The 15,217-nt window shown below is 39.1% G+C and overlaps 1 protein-coding gene across 2 annotated transcripts in view; it reads left to right on the top strand.

Annotated features, from left to right (window-relative positions):
* Positions 1–233: 233 nt before the first annotated feature.
* Positions 234–15,217, top strand: part of NID1 (nidogen 1) — a 49,541-nt gene continuing 34,557 nt past the window's right edge. Inside the window, exons 1-3 of one of the 2 annotated variants that reach the window (XM_081940658.1) lie at positions 234–582; positions 13,276–13,575; positions 14,333–14,562. In XM_081940658.1, coding sequence (XP_081796784.1) covers positions 388–582; positions 13,276–13,575; positions 14,333–14,562 — 725 coding nt within the window. In that variant the 5' untranslated portion in view covers positions 234–387. The remainder of the gene's footprint in view (positions 583–13,275; positions 13,576–14,332; positions 14,563–15,217) is intronic. The other variant, XM_081940657.1, reaches the window with a different exon arrangement.

The raw sequence follows: 15,217 nt of genomic DNA, 5'->3' as shown, positions 1-15,217 counted from the left end.
TTATTTATTTATTAATATGCAACCCCTCACGCAAGTAGGCGAGTAAGACACAGAAGAGCTCGTCTTACAGAAAGTGATCATAGGAGCTCGTGGAAGAAGGCGGGAAAGGGGACGGAGAAATGGGAGGAAGTTGAAGGATCCCACGCTTCGAGTCGTTCTTTTATGGCTTGGGGTGGGGGAGTGAGGGGGGGGAGGGAAGCCCAGGCCAGTCCTCGCCTTGCGATAGGGTAGCTTTTTTCCTCAATCCTCAATCGATTGGTCGGTTCCCCATTCTAGCGAACGCGTCCCCCTCCTCTCTTTCCTTCGCAGCCCCCGGCGGGGTTTAAAACTTGTAGCGCGTCCCGCCGCCTCGCCCTTGAGGCGACTGGAAGGGAAAAGCGCGGGACCATGAGGGGGCTGAGTCTGTGGGCGCTGCTGGCGCTGCTGGCGCCGGGGAGCTGCTCCCCTGGCGAGGGGCTCCTCTTCCCTTTCGGCTTGGCTCGGGGCGACCAGGCGTTGGAAGCGGGGGACGATGTCAGCTCCGCGCCTCTCTCGCTCGACACGCCGCTCCACTTCTACGGCTCGAGCGTCCGCTCCCTCTATGTAAGTGCCCGGGAGGCGAAAGGGAAGGGGATCGGGCTGGAAAGAGAGAGAGAGGAAGAGGAAGGGAAGGAGGGGCCGCGGCGAATGGATTCGGGCCAAGGACGAGGTCCTGAACGGTGTGGGGGCGAGGGGAGGGGAGGGTCCCGGAATGCGATTTCCAAAGAAGGAGCGCGAGAGGATGGAGAAGTGGGGGGGAAAGGGGGAAGCGGAGTTGCTGTCACTGCGGGTGGAAGAGGCTGCTGCTGCTGCTGCTGCTGCTGCTGCTGCTCGGGCCGCCAGCCAAGGAGGAGGAAGTTTACTCTGATAAGCGGCTGCTTCATCCCTAAAAGGGAGAGGGTGGCTGGCTTTGGTTGAAGGCATCAGGGTAGAAATCAGGAATCGTGAGTTCTTATCCCGGCTTTAGGATCAAAGCCAACTGGGTGACCCTGGACCAGTCACTTTCTCTCAACCCTATCAAGCAGACAATGTCCACTTCTGGAGGGGGGGAGAACTTCCCCAGAAAAAGGCAGGGACAAGTCCAAGTCCAAGAGGCAGTGGTGTATTAACCATTAAGCAGACTAAGCATGTGCTTAGGGCACCAGGCCCAAGGGAGCACCACAAAGTTGAGAAAGGGAAAAAAAACCCAATGAAGATTTGTACAGTATGTACAAAGGAGGGGGGGGCACTAAGATTTGTCAGTGCTTAGGGCACCAGTGAGTCTTAATCCGCCACTGCCAAGAGGTTGCCAAGAGTCCAAAAACTGACTTGAAGTGAAACGTCTGGGAAATTAAAATCTTCCATATTGATCGTCCATAAAGCTAGGTAGATGTCTATGTCAACTCAAGAGAGACTTTTCCTTTGCTTGTTTGTTCTTTGAGTTGAGAATCTCTGGTCCCTATTGCAGAGGCATGACTGCCATTGGGTTGTGTCTTGGGCAAGGAGCGCTCTTGCCTATGTTCAGGGCCATTTTATCCTTCCATCTGAATTGATTGTAATTCTACATGAGTCCATGTAGCTTGCAGTTACTGTAAGTCTCATAATTAAAACCGATTCCTCAAGTCAAAACCTGGAATATGGGTTTTAAATAAGCATTCCTAATAAAGAAGAAACTCCTATGTTTTTTGTAGCTGTCCTCCATCAGGCGATTCTGAACGGAATGGTGTCCCTTGAATTTCTGTGAACCAGGGGTGATCTGATATAAGTAGAATCTGTTCAATAAAATGTCAATGCTTGAGAAATTGCATGGGATATCAGAAAAAGAAATTATGCAGGAGGAAAGCAAATATATGTTTTGGGTGCGGTGGGAAGGATTTGTTCTGAGTTGTTTTGGCAATTAGGATAGACTTTTGCTAATTCCAAACAAAATAGAAAGCAGATGTCCTTTGTTTTTTCCCCCAAGATTCACAATGCTAACTAGAAAAGGAATTGTTACTATCATTTCAGCAGTTGAATCCACTGAAGTTGCCGGTCATGCAAATAAAGTAATGTTCATGCATGTCAGCACAAAAAAGCAGACCCTGTTCTGTTCTAAATATTTACATTCCTTTCTTAGTACAGTTCAAGCCACAGATCTAATCCATGATTATTCTTTCATGCTGATTACTAGCTTGATTTGATCTGATCTTGGTTTTTCTCAGCATGGTGAGGATTGGAACAATGATAGGAGTAGGTCATCTTGCTTTTCTTCTTGTGCTTAAAATTGAAAGCTTTCAGAATATGTGGGTTTGTTATATTCAGGCACATTCTGATTTCATTCAAACAGCCAAATCCCATAAAATGCTTTCAAATAGGTGGTAGCACTTAGTTGACTGTGACTGTTCTTGAAAAAGTTAAGCAGAGATGCACCTGGTTAATACAGGTAGTCCTTGACCTACGACCACAATTGAGCCCCAAATTTCTGTTGTTAAGTGAGACATTTGTTCTTGCTATACATGTTAAATGAATCACTGAAGTTGATAAGTTAGTAACATGGCTGTTAAGTGAATCTGTCTTCCCCATTGATTTTACTTGTCGAAGGGTTGCAAAAGGAAATCACATGACCGTGGGACACAGCAAATGTCATAAGTATGAACCAATTGGCAAGCATCTGAATTTTGATCACACAATCATGGGAATACTACAAAGGTCAGAAGTGTGAAAAACAGTCATGTCACTTTTTTCAGTGTCATTGTAAATTTGAATGGTCACAAAATGAATTGTTGTAAGTGAAGGATTACATGTATTTGGATGAGAAGCCATTGGGAAATCCTAGGTTTGTAGGCTGGAATTGAAAAAAAATCCCAGAGGTAGTTAAGCTCTTTCCATATTGTTCCTATATGAATGTATTGCTGAAGTCACCAGAAATTCAGCTTGATGATAAGGAAATCTTAGCAAGTAATGAAAGGCATTTATTTAGAGCAGGCGTGTCCAAACTTGAGAACTTTAAGACTTGTGGACTTCAATTCCCAGAATTCCCCAGCCAGCATGGCTGGCTGGGGAATTCTGGGAATTGAAGTCCACAAGTCTTAAAGTTCCCAAGTTTGGACACCCCTGATTTAGAGGTTGTGTATGCCATTTTCATAAAGCTGTGTCATTCATTCATTCATTCTTTCATTCATTCATTCATTTTTGGACTAAATCTTCCAGAAATCCAAGGTTTACACCAAAGGTGTCCAACACTGGCAACTTTAACATTTGTATATTTATATTTATAAATGGAATATTTATAAATGTTCAGCATATCTCATAAAATTAGTGACCAAAATAACCAAGAATAAAGTACGAATATGAAGCAGCATGAAAATATGGAATAAGATACTCAACAGTTGACATGTATGGCAAACAAGAATTCTTCATCTGATGGCACATAAAAGACAGTACCATGTCTTTTGTGAGCAACTCCATTCTGGTTGGAGAATTCTGGGAGTTGAAGTCCACAAGTCATAAAGTTGCCCAGGTTAGACACCCTTGGTTACCCTATTTTTCAAAGTAGTTTGGTAGACCAAGGTGTTTAAGGGATGACTGTCTTCCATTTAACATGACTGTATATAAGTTCAATGTATCAGCCCCTGTAAATCTTCCCAGTAGAAGAGGGGCTGATACATTATATATACCAGTCAAGACCGGGAATTCTTTTGGTTTTTTATGTTATTGTTTATGATAGTGGTTCCATTGCAGGTTGAAGAATTTATCTGTCAGAATCTGCTCATCAGGCATCTTCAGTACTGTCTTTTATATGCCATCAGATGAAGAATTCTTCATATTTCCATATTTTCATGCTGCCTCATATTCCTACATTATCCTTGGTTATTTGAGTCACTTATTTTATGAGATGTTCTGAATGTTTATAAATCTGTTTTTTTTTTAATCTAGAAAAATTAGAAAAAGTATATAAAACTATTGCAGGTCACAGCATTGCTGTAAAGTTCCCAATAGCTACTAGACAATGTAAATACTGTATTGACCTACAATGAAGCTGCTGGAAATTGCAATGAACAGTTCCGGGGGCAGAAGCAACTTTATGTGGACATGCAACAGCTGTTTGGCTTTAAGACCATGGAGCACTTTGCCAGGATCCATTAATTCCAAAAGACAGAAGGAAGGAATAACAAGTTTAGGAGTATACAAATCATTTACATCTTTTTCCTGATAGTAAACTATCAGCTGTTGTGTGCAGCTTTGTTCTAGTTTCAACAAAGATTCCAATCTAGCTAATCTGTGTCTTAGAGTCTTCTGCTGAGTGTGGACAAGCTAAATCTTGAAAGTATCAGGGGTGTGATTTACTATTTATGCTAGTTGGGGAGTCTCACAAAATGTTCTGCTGGTGTTTATTGGGAAATACAAGCAGGATCATGCTGTTGAACTTGTAAGACCTACTTGGAAATTTATATAGCATGTGATCGGTAATTTTGGGCCACACAATGCTGGGCTAGAGAGACCTTCCATCTGATTGAATATACATCTGATGTTTGTGAGTAATGATTTTCAATCCACATGTAAGCAACAGCCGCAACTAAAATATCAGCTTTGGGTTTCTCTCCGGGTGTTCTACTTAGAATGGGATACAATCAGGCCAAAGCATGAGTATAGCAGACACAGTGCACCAAATGGACCTAGTTAGGACCCCAAATTTTATTGCCAGGGAATCTAACAAGTATTGTGTCTCCCTTATGACATACTTTATTAAACTTAAAATACCTAAACACCAAAGGACCTTTACTCTGGCACAATGTCATGCCCTCCCCTCAAGATCTGTTCAAAGACCAATATAGAAAGATTCCTTACCCAGAGAGACAATGCCCTTGAGACTCTGGATACACAGAAACAACAGAGCATGTGCTCCTCCAGTGCCTGTATTGTAGAGACATTCATATTAGCTTCATCTCACCATCATTGATACCTAGGGTGTATGGGGCAATTTATACCACCCTGCTGCTTTCAGCGCCTTCCTACCAAGCAGTTTGAAAGCTTGCAAATAGAAGTAGAATAATATGTATCACTTTGGCGGTGAAGTAACAGAGTTCTATGTATATTTGGCGTATAGCAATACTGGTCACATGACCATGGGAATTGTTTTTAGGCAACGCTGACTCCCTCGGCCAAGAAAGGGAGATGAGCATCGAGCCCTAGAGACAATCACGACTGACAGGGATTACTGTTACCTTTTGTTGCTTTCAGATACAATGTTGCAAGGGTCTATGCAGTATTGCTCAAAATTCTAGTTGAGCACCTAGTTGTCCATATTAAGAGTACTCTGTAGCCTGAAAACCACTTTTTAAGAATCATTGTGCTACAACTGCAAGATGCATGTATAGAGGAACAGTGCTGAACTAATTAATCCCAGTAGCCAATCAAGGATCCTGTTGTACATCTCTCGAAGTCCAGCACCAACAAGATTTGGGCAACTCTGATGGATGATCCTTCAAGAATTTAATGCAGGAGATAATGTAAGAAAGAAAGAAATATCTCCTTTGCAGGTCATTGGTGACCAGTGGAAGCCCACTATTTAATACTCCTCATGTTCGCTGGCTGGAGGCACATGTACCACATGCCTATGCCCACTTAGCAGTCAGCTAGCCAGAGTCTGTTCACCACCTCACTTCTGTGGTAGCTTTGCTCTGATCTTCAGAGAATGTTTGTTTGGCTCCATGACTGCTAAGTTGTGGCTTCCGTATAGCTATAGGACAGTGATGGCTAACCTTTTCGGCACCAAGTGCAGAGGTGGGTTTCTGCCGGTTCACCCTGGATCGGGCGAACTGGTAGTGGCGGCAGTGGGAGGCTCCACCCACCCGCCTGGACACTTCTGCGCATGCACCAAAGCATTGTGTGAGTGAACTGGTAGTAAAATAAATTGAAACCCACCACTGACCAAGTGCTGAAACATACTGGAGAGCTGGAATCTGAAAGAGAGCATGAAGAACAGCTGGCCAATGCACATGCGTGCGACCGAACCCAGAAGAACAGCTGGCTGCTGCACATATGTGCAGTGTGTGCGTGATGAAACCTGGAAAGGCAGCTGGCGACGATACTCTCAGGATTAGCTCATAAATCATAAATGCTAAAGGACTTGGCTGGACTGCAGCGAGTTCAGGATTTCATGGATGGCATATAAAGCACTGCATGAATTGTGTTCTGGATACTTGAGAGGGTGCAATTCTCTGACTGCACATGCCTGTACTGCTCCCTCCTACATTAAGATGTATTGAAGAGGCTTATTTCTGTGGACCACTGTTGGGAGTCATACATTACACAGGGACATAGGAAAATAACAGATATGGAATATATTTGCTCTGAATAAATCTTCTTTATTCCTATGCATCAGTGGTGGGATTCAAATTTTTTTACTACTGGTTCTGTGACCAGTAGTACGCATGGCTTGGTGGGCGTAACAAGAGAAGGATACTGTAAAATTTCCATTCCCTCCCCACTCCAGGGGAATGTTACTGCAAAATTCCCATTTCCTCTCAATCAGCTGGGACTCGGGAGGCAGAGAATAGATGAAAACAAAATTAGTGGACCAGAGGAATGCCGTCGATATAGTTTACTTGGACTTCAGTAAGGCATTTGATAAGGTAGACCATAACGTACTACTAGATAAAGTAGAAGAATGTGGGTTAGACAGCATCACCACCAAATGGATTCGTAACTGGCTGACCAACCGCACTCAACGTGTAGTCCTCAATGGAACTGCATCTACATGGAGGGAGGTATGCAGTGGAGTACCCCAAGGCTCTGTTTTAGGCCCAGTACTCTTCAACATCTTCATCAATGATTTGGATGAGGGAATAAATGGGGAACTTATCAAATTTGCAGATGACACCAAGCTGGCAGGAATAGCCAACACTCCAGAAGATAGGCTAAAGATACAGAAGGATCTTGACAAACTTGAACTTTGGGCACTATCTAATAAAATGAAATTCAATGGTGAAAAGAGTAAGGTTCTACATTTAGGCGACAAAAACGGAATGCACAGGTACAGTATAGGTGATACCTTGCTCAACAGTAGTAACTGTGAAAGGGATCTTGGAGTTCTAGTGGACAACCATTTAAATATGAGCCAGCAGTGTGCAGCAGCTGCCAAAAAAGCCAACACAGTTCTAGGCTGCATCAACAGAGGGATAGAATCAAGATCACGTGAAGTGTTAATTCCGCTTTATAATGCCTTGGTAAGGCCACACTTGGAATACTGCATTCAGTTTTGGTCACCACGATGTAGAAAAGATGTGGAGGCTCTAGAAAGAGTGCAGAGAAGAGCAACAAAGATGATTAGGGGACTGGAAACTAAAACATATGAAGAACGGTTGCAGGAACTGGGTATGACTAGTTTAATGAAAAGAAGGACTAGGGGAGACATGATAGCGGTGTTCCAATATCTCAGGGGTTGCTACAAAGAAGAGGGAGTCAAGCTATTCTCCAGGGCACCTGAGGGTAGAACAAGAAGCAATGGGTGGAAACTAATCAAGGAGAGAAGCAACTTAGAACTGATGAGAAATTTCCTGACAGTGAGAACAATTAATCAGTGGAACAGTTTGCCTCCAGAAGTTGTGAATGCCCCAACACTGGAAGTCTTTAAGAAGATGTTGCATAGCTATTTGTCTGGGTTTCCTGCCTAGGCAGGGGGTTGGACTAGAAACCTCCAAGGTCCCTTCCAACTCTGCTATTGTATTGTATTATTGTATAGGTGGGGGCAGGGCCAGTCAGAGGTGGTATTTACCAATTCTCCGAACTACTCAAGATTTCTGCTATCGGTTCTCCATAACTGGCCAGAACCTGCTGAATACCACCTCTGCTATGCATCACTAATGTAAAGTACAATTTTCTAGAAGCCTTCCTTGGAAATCAGTCTGGTGAAAACTTCTTGGGATCACTTACATTTTCAATTGCATTTTTGGAAATAATGATCACTTCACCTCACACTTAGATCATTATAACATGAGTTTGTTTGCACAATGTCCAAAATTGAGAAAAGTCTTTTGTTCACCCCATACCTACCCATCTATATGTAAAACCTCTGTTCTGGAAATGCACTTGTTCATGAGAAATGCAGATCAACGGGCGGGGGTTAATTTCTGTGTTAGAAGAGAGCACCGTATTCAATTAAATAAGTTTGGAAAGCATGCATATTTTAAAACGTTACCTGCATTTTCAGCTACAGTAACATTTTAATACAAATCCATTCATTGTGAAAACAAAGAGGAAACTGCTGTGCCCTGAATGAGATAATTGACTCCTATAGTCACTGTTATTTTTTTGGTAAGCAGTAACTCCTCACAATTTGAGATTAAAAACCTCTCCTTACATTGCCTGTCCCGATTTTTGCAAACTGTTTAAATGCCAAGCTTTAATTGCAAGTTCTGCTGTGTACAAAGTTGTCACAACCGAAATATAGCCTCTTGATATTATAGTAATGGGCTATGGCTCATGTATATAGTAATGTCCTTCTACTGTGTGATGTGATTGACATTCATAATAAGAATGTCATAATTTGAAACACTGGACAAATTCCTCTAGCTAATTGAGGCAGAACTACGTATAGTCTATGCAAGAGACATCTTTACTTACAAATGTCACTTACAGTAGTGCTTAAAAGTTTATGAATTCTTTTGGATGTTCAATATTTCTGCATAGATTTGATCTAAAATATGACCTGTTTTCTGCACAGGTCCTAAAACTAGATAGAGCATCCAAATAAACAAATAAAAAAAACCATCATACTTGTCCATTTATTCACTGAGGAAAATGATCCAGAAAACAACTTGAAGAATAACAGGGTTGGCGCCATATGGACATTAGAGGTAACGTTGTTCCATAAAGTAGAGACATCAACAAATGAGACATGCTTCACATCTATGAACACGACACAGAATGGAATGAGAGAAATGTGAACATCTGTAGTTTGATTGGCTGTTCATTGAGATGAATCTAAATCTATTAGGATCAAATCCAATGTATTAATCATCACATCTGTTCGTTCAGACCAGAAAAAGATGCAGCTGCTTTATTGCTTCAAAAGAAGGCTGTCACTTATTAAGAAATATCGCTTTCAAAATTTTTGAAGAGCCTTAGTTTTGAACCTCCATGGCTTCAACATATGTTTATGTTTATTTGTTAAATTTATTGGACACCCACCTTACTACAGGGCAACTTTGCTCAGCTTATAAAATTAAAAAAAAATAAAACTACAAAACCTATAGGCAAAACAAATAAAATACTATACAAATACAAATACTCAATGTTTTTAAGCATACGAGTAATAATTGTTAAAATCACAAATTATTCCATCTTAGTGATTGTAAAGTTAAGTATCTTACTTCTTTTTGTGCTGCAGAATTTGGAATTGTAGCCTGGGTACAGAAATTTTAGTTATTTATTTTGGGTAGAGCACCGTATAAAGCAGAATACAGATAACAGCAACAGAAATTGAAAAAAACAATAAGAGAAATGAGACGTAACATGGTGACTTGCTAACATGGTAATTGGCCCTTCCTGTGTTCCAAGTGAAGAGGAACCTGTTTCCACATCAGTGAATATTCTATAAAAGAATAAAATGGAGATATTTGACTAACAACAGCACTTAGATTTAGGCAGATAGAAAACTTTGATAGTTATTTTCTTATCCAAAGCAAAGCCTGGATTAGCTATCTCATTTCAAAGCACAATTATTCTTCTGTGGCTAATCAGTATCTGATAATGAATAGGCAGAAGTTGATGTCGCAGTCTTTAGCTTTTATAAAGCATAGTGTTACATTAGTATTTTTGTTACTCTTGAGTCACATCATCAAAGATTTGATGAAGAGATGGATGAATAGTATTTTTTTTTAGCTACAGAAGTTTACACAATTGGAGCAGATTCTTAAATGTTTATTCAGTGACATAAAATTATCTCTTTTACAACTTATCAAATACTCTATTTTTGAGGTTTTTAGTATTTAATCAATGAATAAATTTTATGATTTTGGATTAAATCAAGGAAGTTATGTTTAAGGGAAGATATGATCTTCTGAGGTGGTATGAATAATGGGGAAACCTAATTCTGGAGTTGAGGGATCTATTTATTCCTATCTTCAGTTTGAAGTTAAGAAATCATTGCAAAATTCCTTTATGATGTCACTTCTACAACGATATGACCCCATCATAAATCAGCTAGAAATGTTTAACAACAAATGTTTCTGTTACTTATTAAATATTCCTACTCACTGATATTAGTGTGATATCACTGATATCAGAATGCTTTTTATAAATATCCTTGAATCAAAACTTTTGGCCTCTGAAAGATGTAGCTTTGGTTTTCTTACCAGACAACCTAACTCGTTTTTATCTGTTTGGCATCCTGTATATATTTATCCAGAAGCATTACAGCTGCATCTGTTTGAGAAGGTTCTTCTCAGTCCTTCTGGGAAAGTATAACTATAGCAATTATCTTATCTTGGTAAGGAAATGCCAAAGTTGTAAAGTAAATAGCACAGATGGAATCTTTTCTGTTTTCTTTTGACATCCTTATAAGGTTTGTGCCTCATAGTCAAGTAACAGAACACTGAAAGCAGAAGCCTGCTAAATTAGCATCTATAGTGCAATATACATATGAGGCTAAGGAAAATAGTAGGATGGATTGTGCTGGGGGAGGTAGACATTATTCTAAGCCAAAATATGATTTGACTGTGCTTGGCTTAGTGTGTGCAATGAATTCAGCCATTATTGTCTACAAATCATTGTTTTTGTTTTAGCATGAAGTGTAAATCCATCTACTAGTTTATTAATAAACCATACATAGCTTATGGTTTAGCATAGGGTGGGAAACTCAAACAGTACAATGATGTGATATCAGGTCACATTCTAAAAGTGATACTTGTACTACAAACAACTATCTTTGGTTGTTGATATCGTTGATTTAAGTTAGTTAGTTTAATGTCATGGTTCTGAGTAATGGCCCCAATCAATTCAGGACTCTTGAGACTGTGGTTTTCTCAAAGATCCATTGTATTGGGTACATCATATCGGCACGTTCAGATGTGAAACCAACTCTAAATATTTCCTGTGTTTTGTCATAATAAAAGAAATAGACATCCCCCCACCCCCCTAGTGTCACAGGTCACGTTAGCCAACCAAGTAGATTGCAGTCTGCTCAGTTACTCCCTCTGGCCATTGAGAACTCTCATTGAGTCAATCTTGATTCCCATGGGCCTTATCGCTGTTATGTCTGGCACATGGGAGGAAGATATCTCACACCCCATAGTTACCCCTCCCCCCATAAATGGCAATCTAAAAAAGAATATGGCTTCAACTAAAGTCATTTCGAGAGTTGACGTTTTGCTTCTCTGGAGCACCAGGAGGCAGTACTTGACAAATTTCATCCCAGTACTGCAGGCTACTTCAGCTGACTGCTAGTTGCAGTTTGGCAGTTCAAATCTCACTGGCTCAAGATTGACTCCCTTCCATCCTTCCCAAGTGGGTAAAATGACAACCCAGTTTGTTGGGGGCAATATGCTGACTCTGTAAACCGCTTAGAGAGGGCTATAAAAGCACCATGAAGCAGTATATGTCTATATTCTATTGCTATTGCTAAATTGGGACTTGTCAAATGTATGTAGCTAAATCTTTTCTCTGTACTGAGAATTAAAATATATGAATTATATATACCACTCTAATACTGAAGATGAAAAAGAAAACAAATCAATCTAAGGGAATGGCATTTACTATATTAACTACAATAAATATGGGAAGAATAACCTGATAGAGATTTCCCTTCCACCAGTCATGCTATTAAATAAAAATGAGTCTATAGACATTTGTTAGTCAATGCAGCACGCAATTCTCCTAAGTGTGTGGAATTGCAGGTTAACAAAATGAGGACTGAAGTTGTACCAGAACACTGAAGTGGTGGAGCAGGCAGTGACATTTCAAGGAAAACATGATGCATAATCGTATTAAATTTACAACTACATTATTCTTTTTAAAAGAAAGCAGTTCTTTGTAAACAGAAAAATAGCACATCAGGGATCAGGATTCCACTCTAACCAACAGGGAAGCATACAAAATAAAAATGTAAAACCAGGGCTTTTTTGGAAGAGATAGGGAACAATCACATCACATCAAAGCAAAGCAAATGAAGGTGAGGATTTACTTAGCACACTGTTTCTCAACCTTGGCGACTTTAAGTCCTGTGGACTTCAATTCCCAGAATTCTGGGAATTCTGGGAGTTGAAGTCCACAGAACTTAAAGTCGCCAAGGTTGAGAAACACTGCGAGTTTAGCAGGATGTGTCAAAAGGTTCTCAATGGTAGGTCAAATAAAGTGCCAGTTATGTCATGCACTTGCTTAAAAAGAAATTAAAAATATTTTAGGCTTTGTTAACAGAAACATAGTGTCCATATCATGAATGCCTAAAAAATCAAGATAGAATTTCTGAACACATAGACTATTTTCTTTCTTCCTCCACAGCTGAACCTGAGAAGCCTAAAGAGAAACCATAAAGGTGTCTTTTAACTAAGACACTTTAAATAAATCAACCTAAAATCTCTAGTACATGATCCAAAATCCTCTGAAATTAAAATTTCCCTCAAACATATTTCATACCTCACAAAGACTCAGAATTTTGTAATGTCTGGAAAGAGCAATAGTTCCACTCTTATCAAATCAATGCTGAACTATGCGGAATACAATTATTAAATTCTACTCTTCATTGCAATTGTATTTAAGGAGTTTATTTAATTTGACTTGGAGTAGTGGAATGCTGGTTTCTATTATTTGAGTCTAGTTATATATTTCCTGACTGTTCTATACATTTAATGCTATAGGTGAAGTTGCTACCCAAGATAGTATCATACAAAAAATAAAAGTGTTGAGTGTTGAATGAACTAAATTAAAAAATTCATATTATGATAACCGTATATCTTTAGGCCAACCGGGAGAATACATTAAAATGTGTGCTTTTGACTCCTTCATCAAGCTAGGTGATAAAAAGAATGTTATTTGAGTAACATCTGTTATGGCCTTAAGTTTCAATAAGGATTACAAATATTCAGGTTAGGCTCTGCCCTGCTGTGATGGTTTCAGGTTGTATTTTGGACTGCACTCAAGCATCAATCCTTCATTTTGGAAAATACACAATGTACCTATTATTCAGATAGGCAAATACACAATTTTCTTAGATATTTTATATTTTCAAAAAGGGGGGTAAGCATTGTTTGATTGCATTATATCCGAGCATTTGCAACATATACATTTCCTTTTAACTAGGTTCTTACTAATGGCATCATAGCAGTGAGTAAGCCATCAAGAGAAGATGAATATCTTGGTCAATTTCCTCTTAGTTTTGGAGGTATTGCTCCCTTTTATGCTGACTTGGATACGACAGGTGGATATGGAAATGTGTATTACAGGGAAGATTCTTCCCCTGAGATCCTCCAGCTTGCTACCATGTACACCAAAAGGGGCTTTCCAAATACTACCTTTGATCCAGAGAGTGTTGTCATTGTTACCTGGGATTCTGTGGCTCCTTATGTAGGATCTGGACAAGACGCTACTTTAGAAGTGAAGGTAAGCAGGTAACAGTCTACTACTGAAAAAAAATCATTCACTGACTATTTTTTAATGCTGAAAGTGTAGATGATTCTGTGCATGCTTACTGAGAATTAATTCCCACTGAAATCACCTGTTTTATCTCCTTGGAAATAGATTTAGGAGTACAACCCTAAAGTGGAATTAATTACACACACACACACACACACACACACACACACACACATATCAGGAAAACAAGGCTCTCTTCATCTAAATTTGTTTTAATTAATTTAACTTTAATTAGATTTTGTTTTTACACTTGAATACTGTTTATTATTTCTTTGAGATATTTTGGAAATAGAATAAAACAGTTTAATAAATAACGACTTATGAAAGGGAGTTTGCTCATTTCTGAATTATACTACTTTGTAATGTTCAGTGCTTAGAGAAAAACTTGCTTTGGCATGAACAATTTAATGTTTCTTATAAAAATTCTAAATTTTCTAGCTTGCTTTCTTTGAAGTCTTGATTCTGTATTCTAGCTTTTCTTAACTTGGAATTTTCAGAAACTCCCAGAATTTCTAGCCTGCATGGGAATATGGAATTCCATGCTAGCTAGGAATTCTGGGAACTTGAAATTCAGTGGAACTGGAGCATGCTAAGTTGGGTAAACTTATTATTGTCTTCTGCAATAAATAATTAATCTGGCTTGTTTTATGAAATGTATATCATTCAGGTGCTTAATTATTTTTTTTAAATTTTTTTGCAAATGAAATTTAAATCTTCCCCACAGAGAAACACATTCCAGGCTGTTTTAGCCTCTTCTGATGCTAGTTCCTATGCGGTTTTCCTTTATCCAGAAGATGGTTTGCAGTTCTATAGTACACATTCCAAAAATGATAACCTAGTTGTCCCAGCAACTGTTGGCTTCAGCCAACCTTCTACATATTACTTCTTATGGGTGAAAGCTGGATCATACAATATAATTGCTAATGATGAAGAGATCCTTAGGAACCTGGGCAAGTATGTGGTTTTCATTATTTTTTCCAAAATAATTTTGTATTTCCTAGTAATTCCATAAATCTTGATGGTGATCTTCAATGAATAAAATGCTATTTAAGTTGCATCACATGAAGGACCCAGAAATTGTAGGTGGAAAGATACCGATAGCTACAAATTTATAATGTGCCCAATCCTTTTCATATTGTAAGAGACAGCTTTAAAAAAAAGAATATCTTAAAATGGACAAATAAGACAAAAAGAGATAGAGGAGGAAGAAGTATGGTGGTATCAGTGTGCGTGAACATATTAGATGTCCTTACATACATTACTTAGATGTTACAGAACCTATTCAAAGTTAATAACATGTAAGTAGTATTTCATATTGGAAACTGCAAGGGTGTATTCAGAGCTAATCTGAAGCAATGTGTTGTTATAATAAGTGCCAGTGTGGACCTGATGCATGTTTATTGGGATAAAAGTTACAAAAGAACAAAATACATTTAGTTAGAAGCGTTATATACTACTAAGATTTTTTAAGATAATAAAGCAATGCATAGTTTTTCATTATTCAAAGAGAGAAAGGGTTATAACATTTCCAAGTCCAAATGCTCATTATCTTTGTGGGAACTTCAGTTGATCTTCCTCAGACAACACCAGTTCCAAGAAACATATAGCA

Source organism: Natrix helvetica, assembly GCF_964273705.1.
Source record: "Natrix helvetica genome assembly, chromosome: 2".
In the NCBI taxonomy this organism is placed as follows: Eukaryota; Metazoa; Chordata; class Lepidosauria; order Squamata; family Natricidae; genus Natrix; species Natrix helvetica.
Note: the sequence above shows the minus strand (reverse complement) of the source record. Positions and strands in the feature narration are given on the sequence as shown.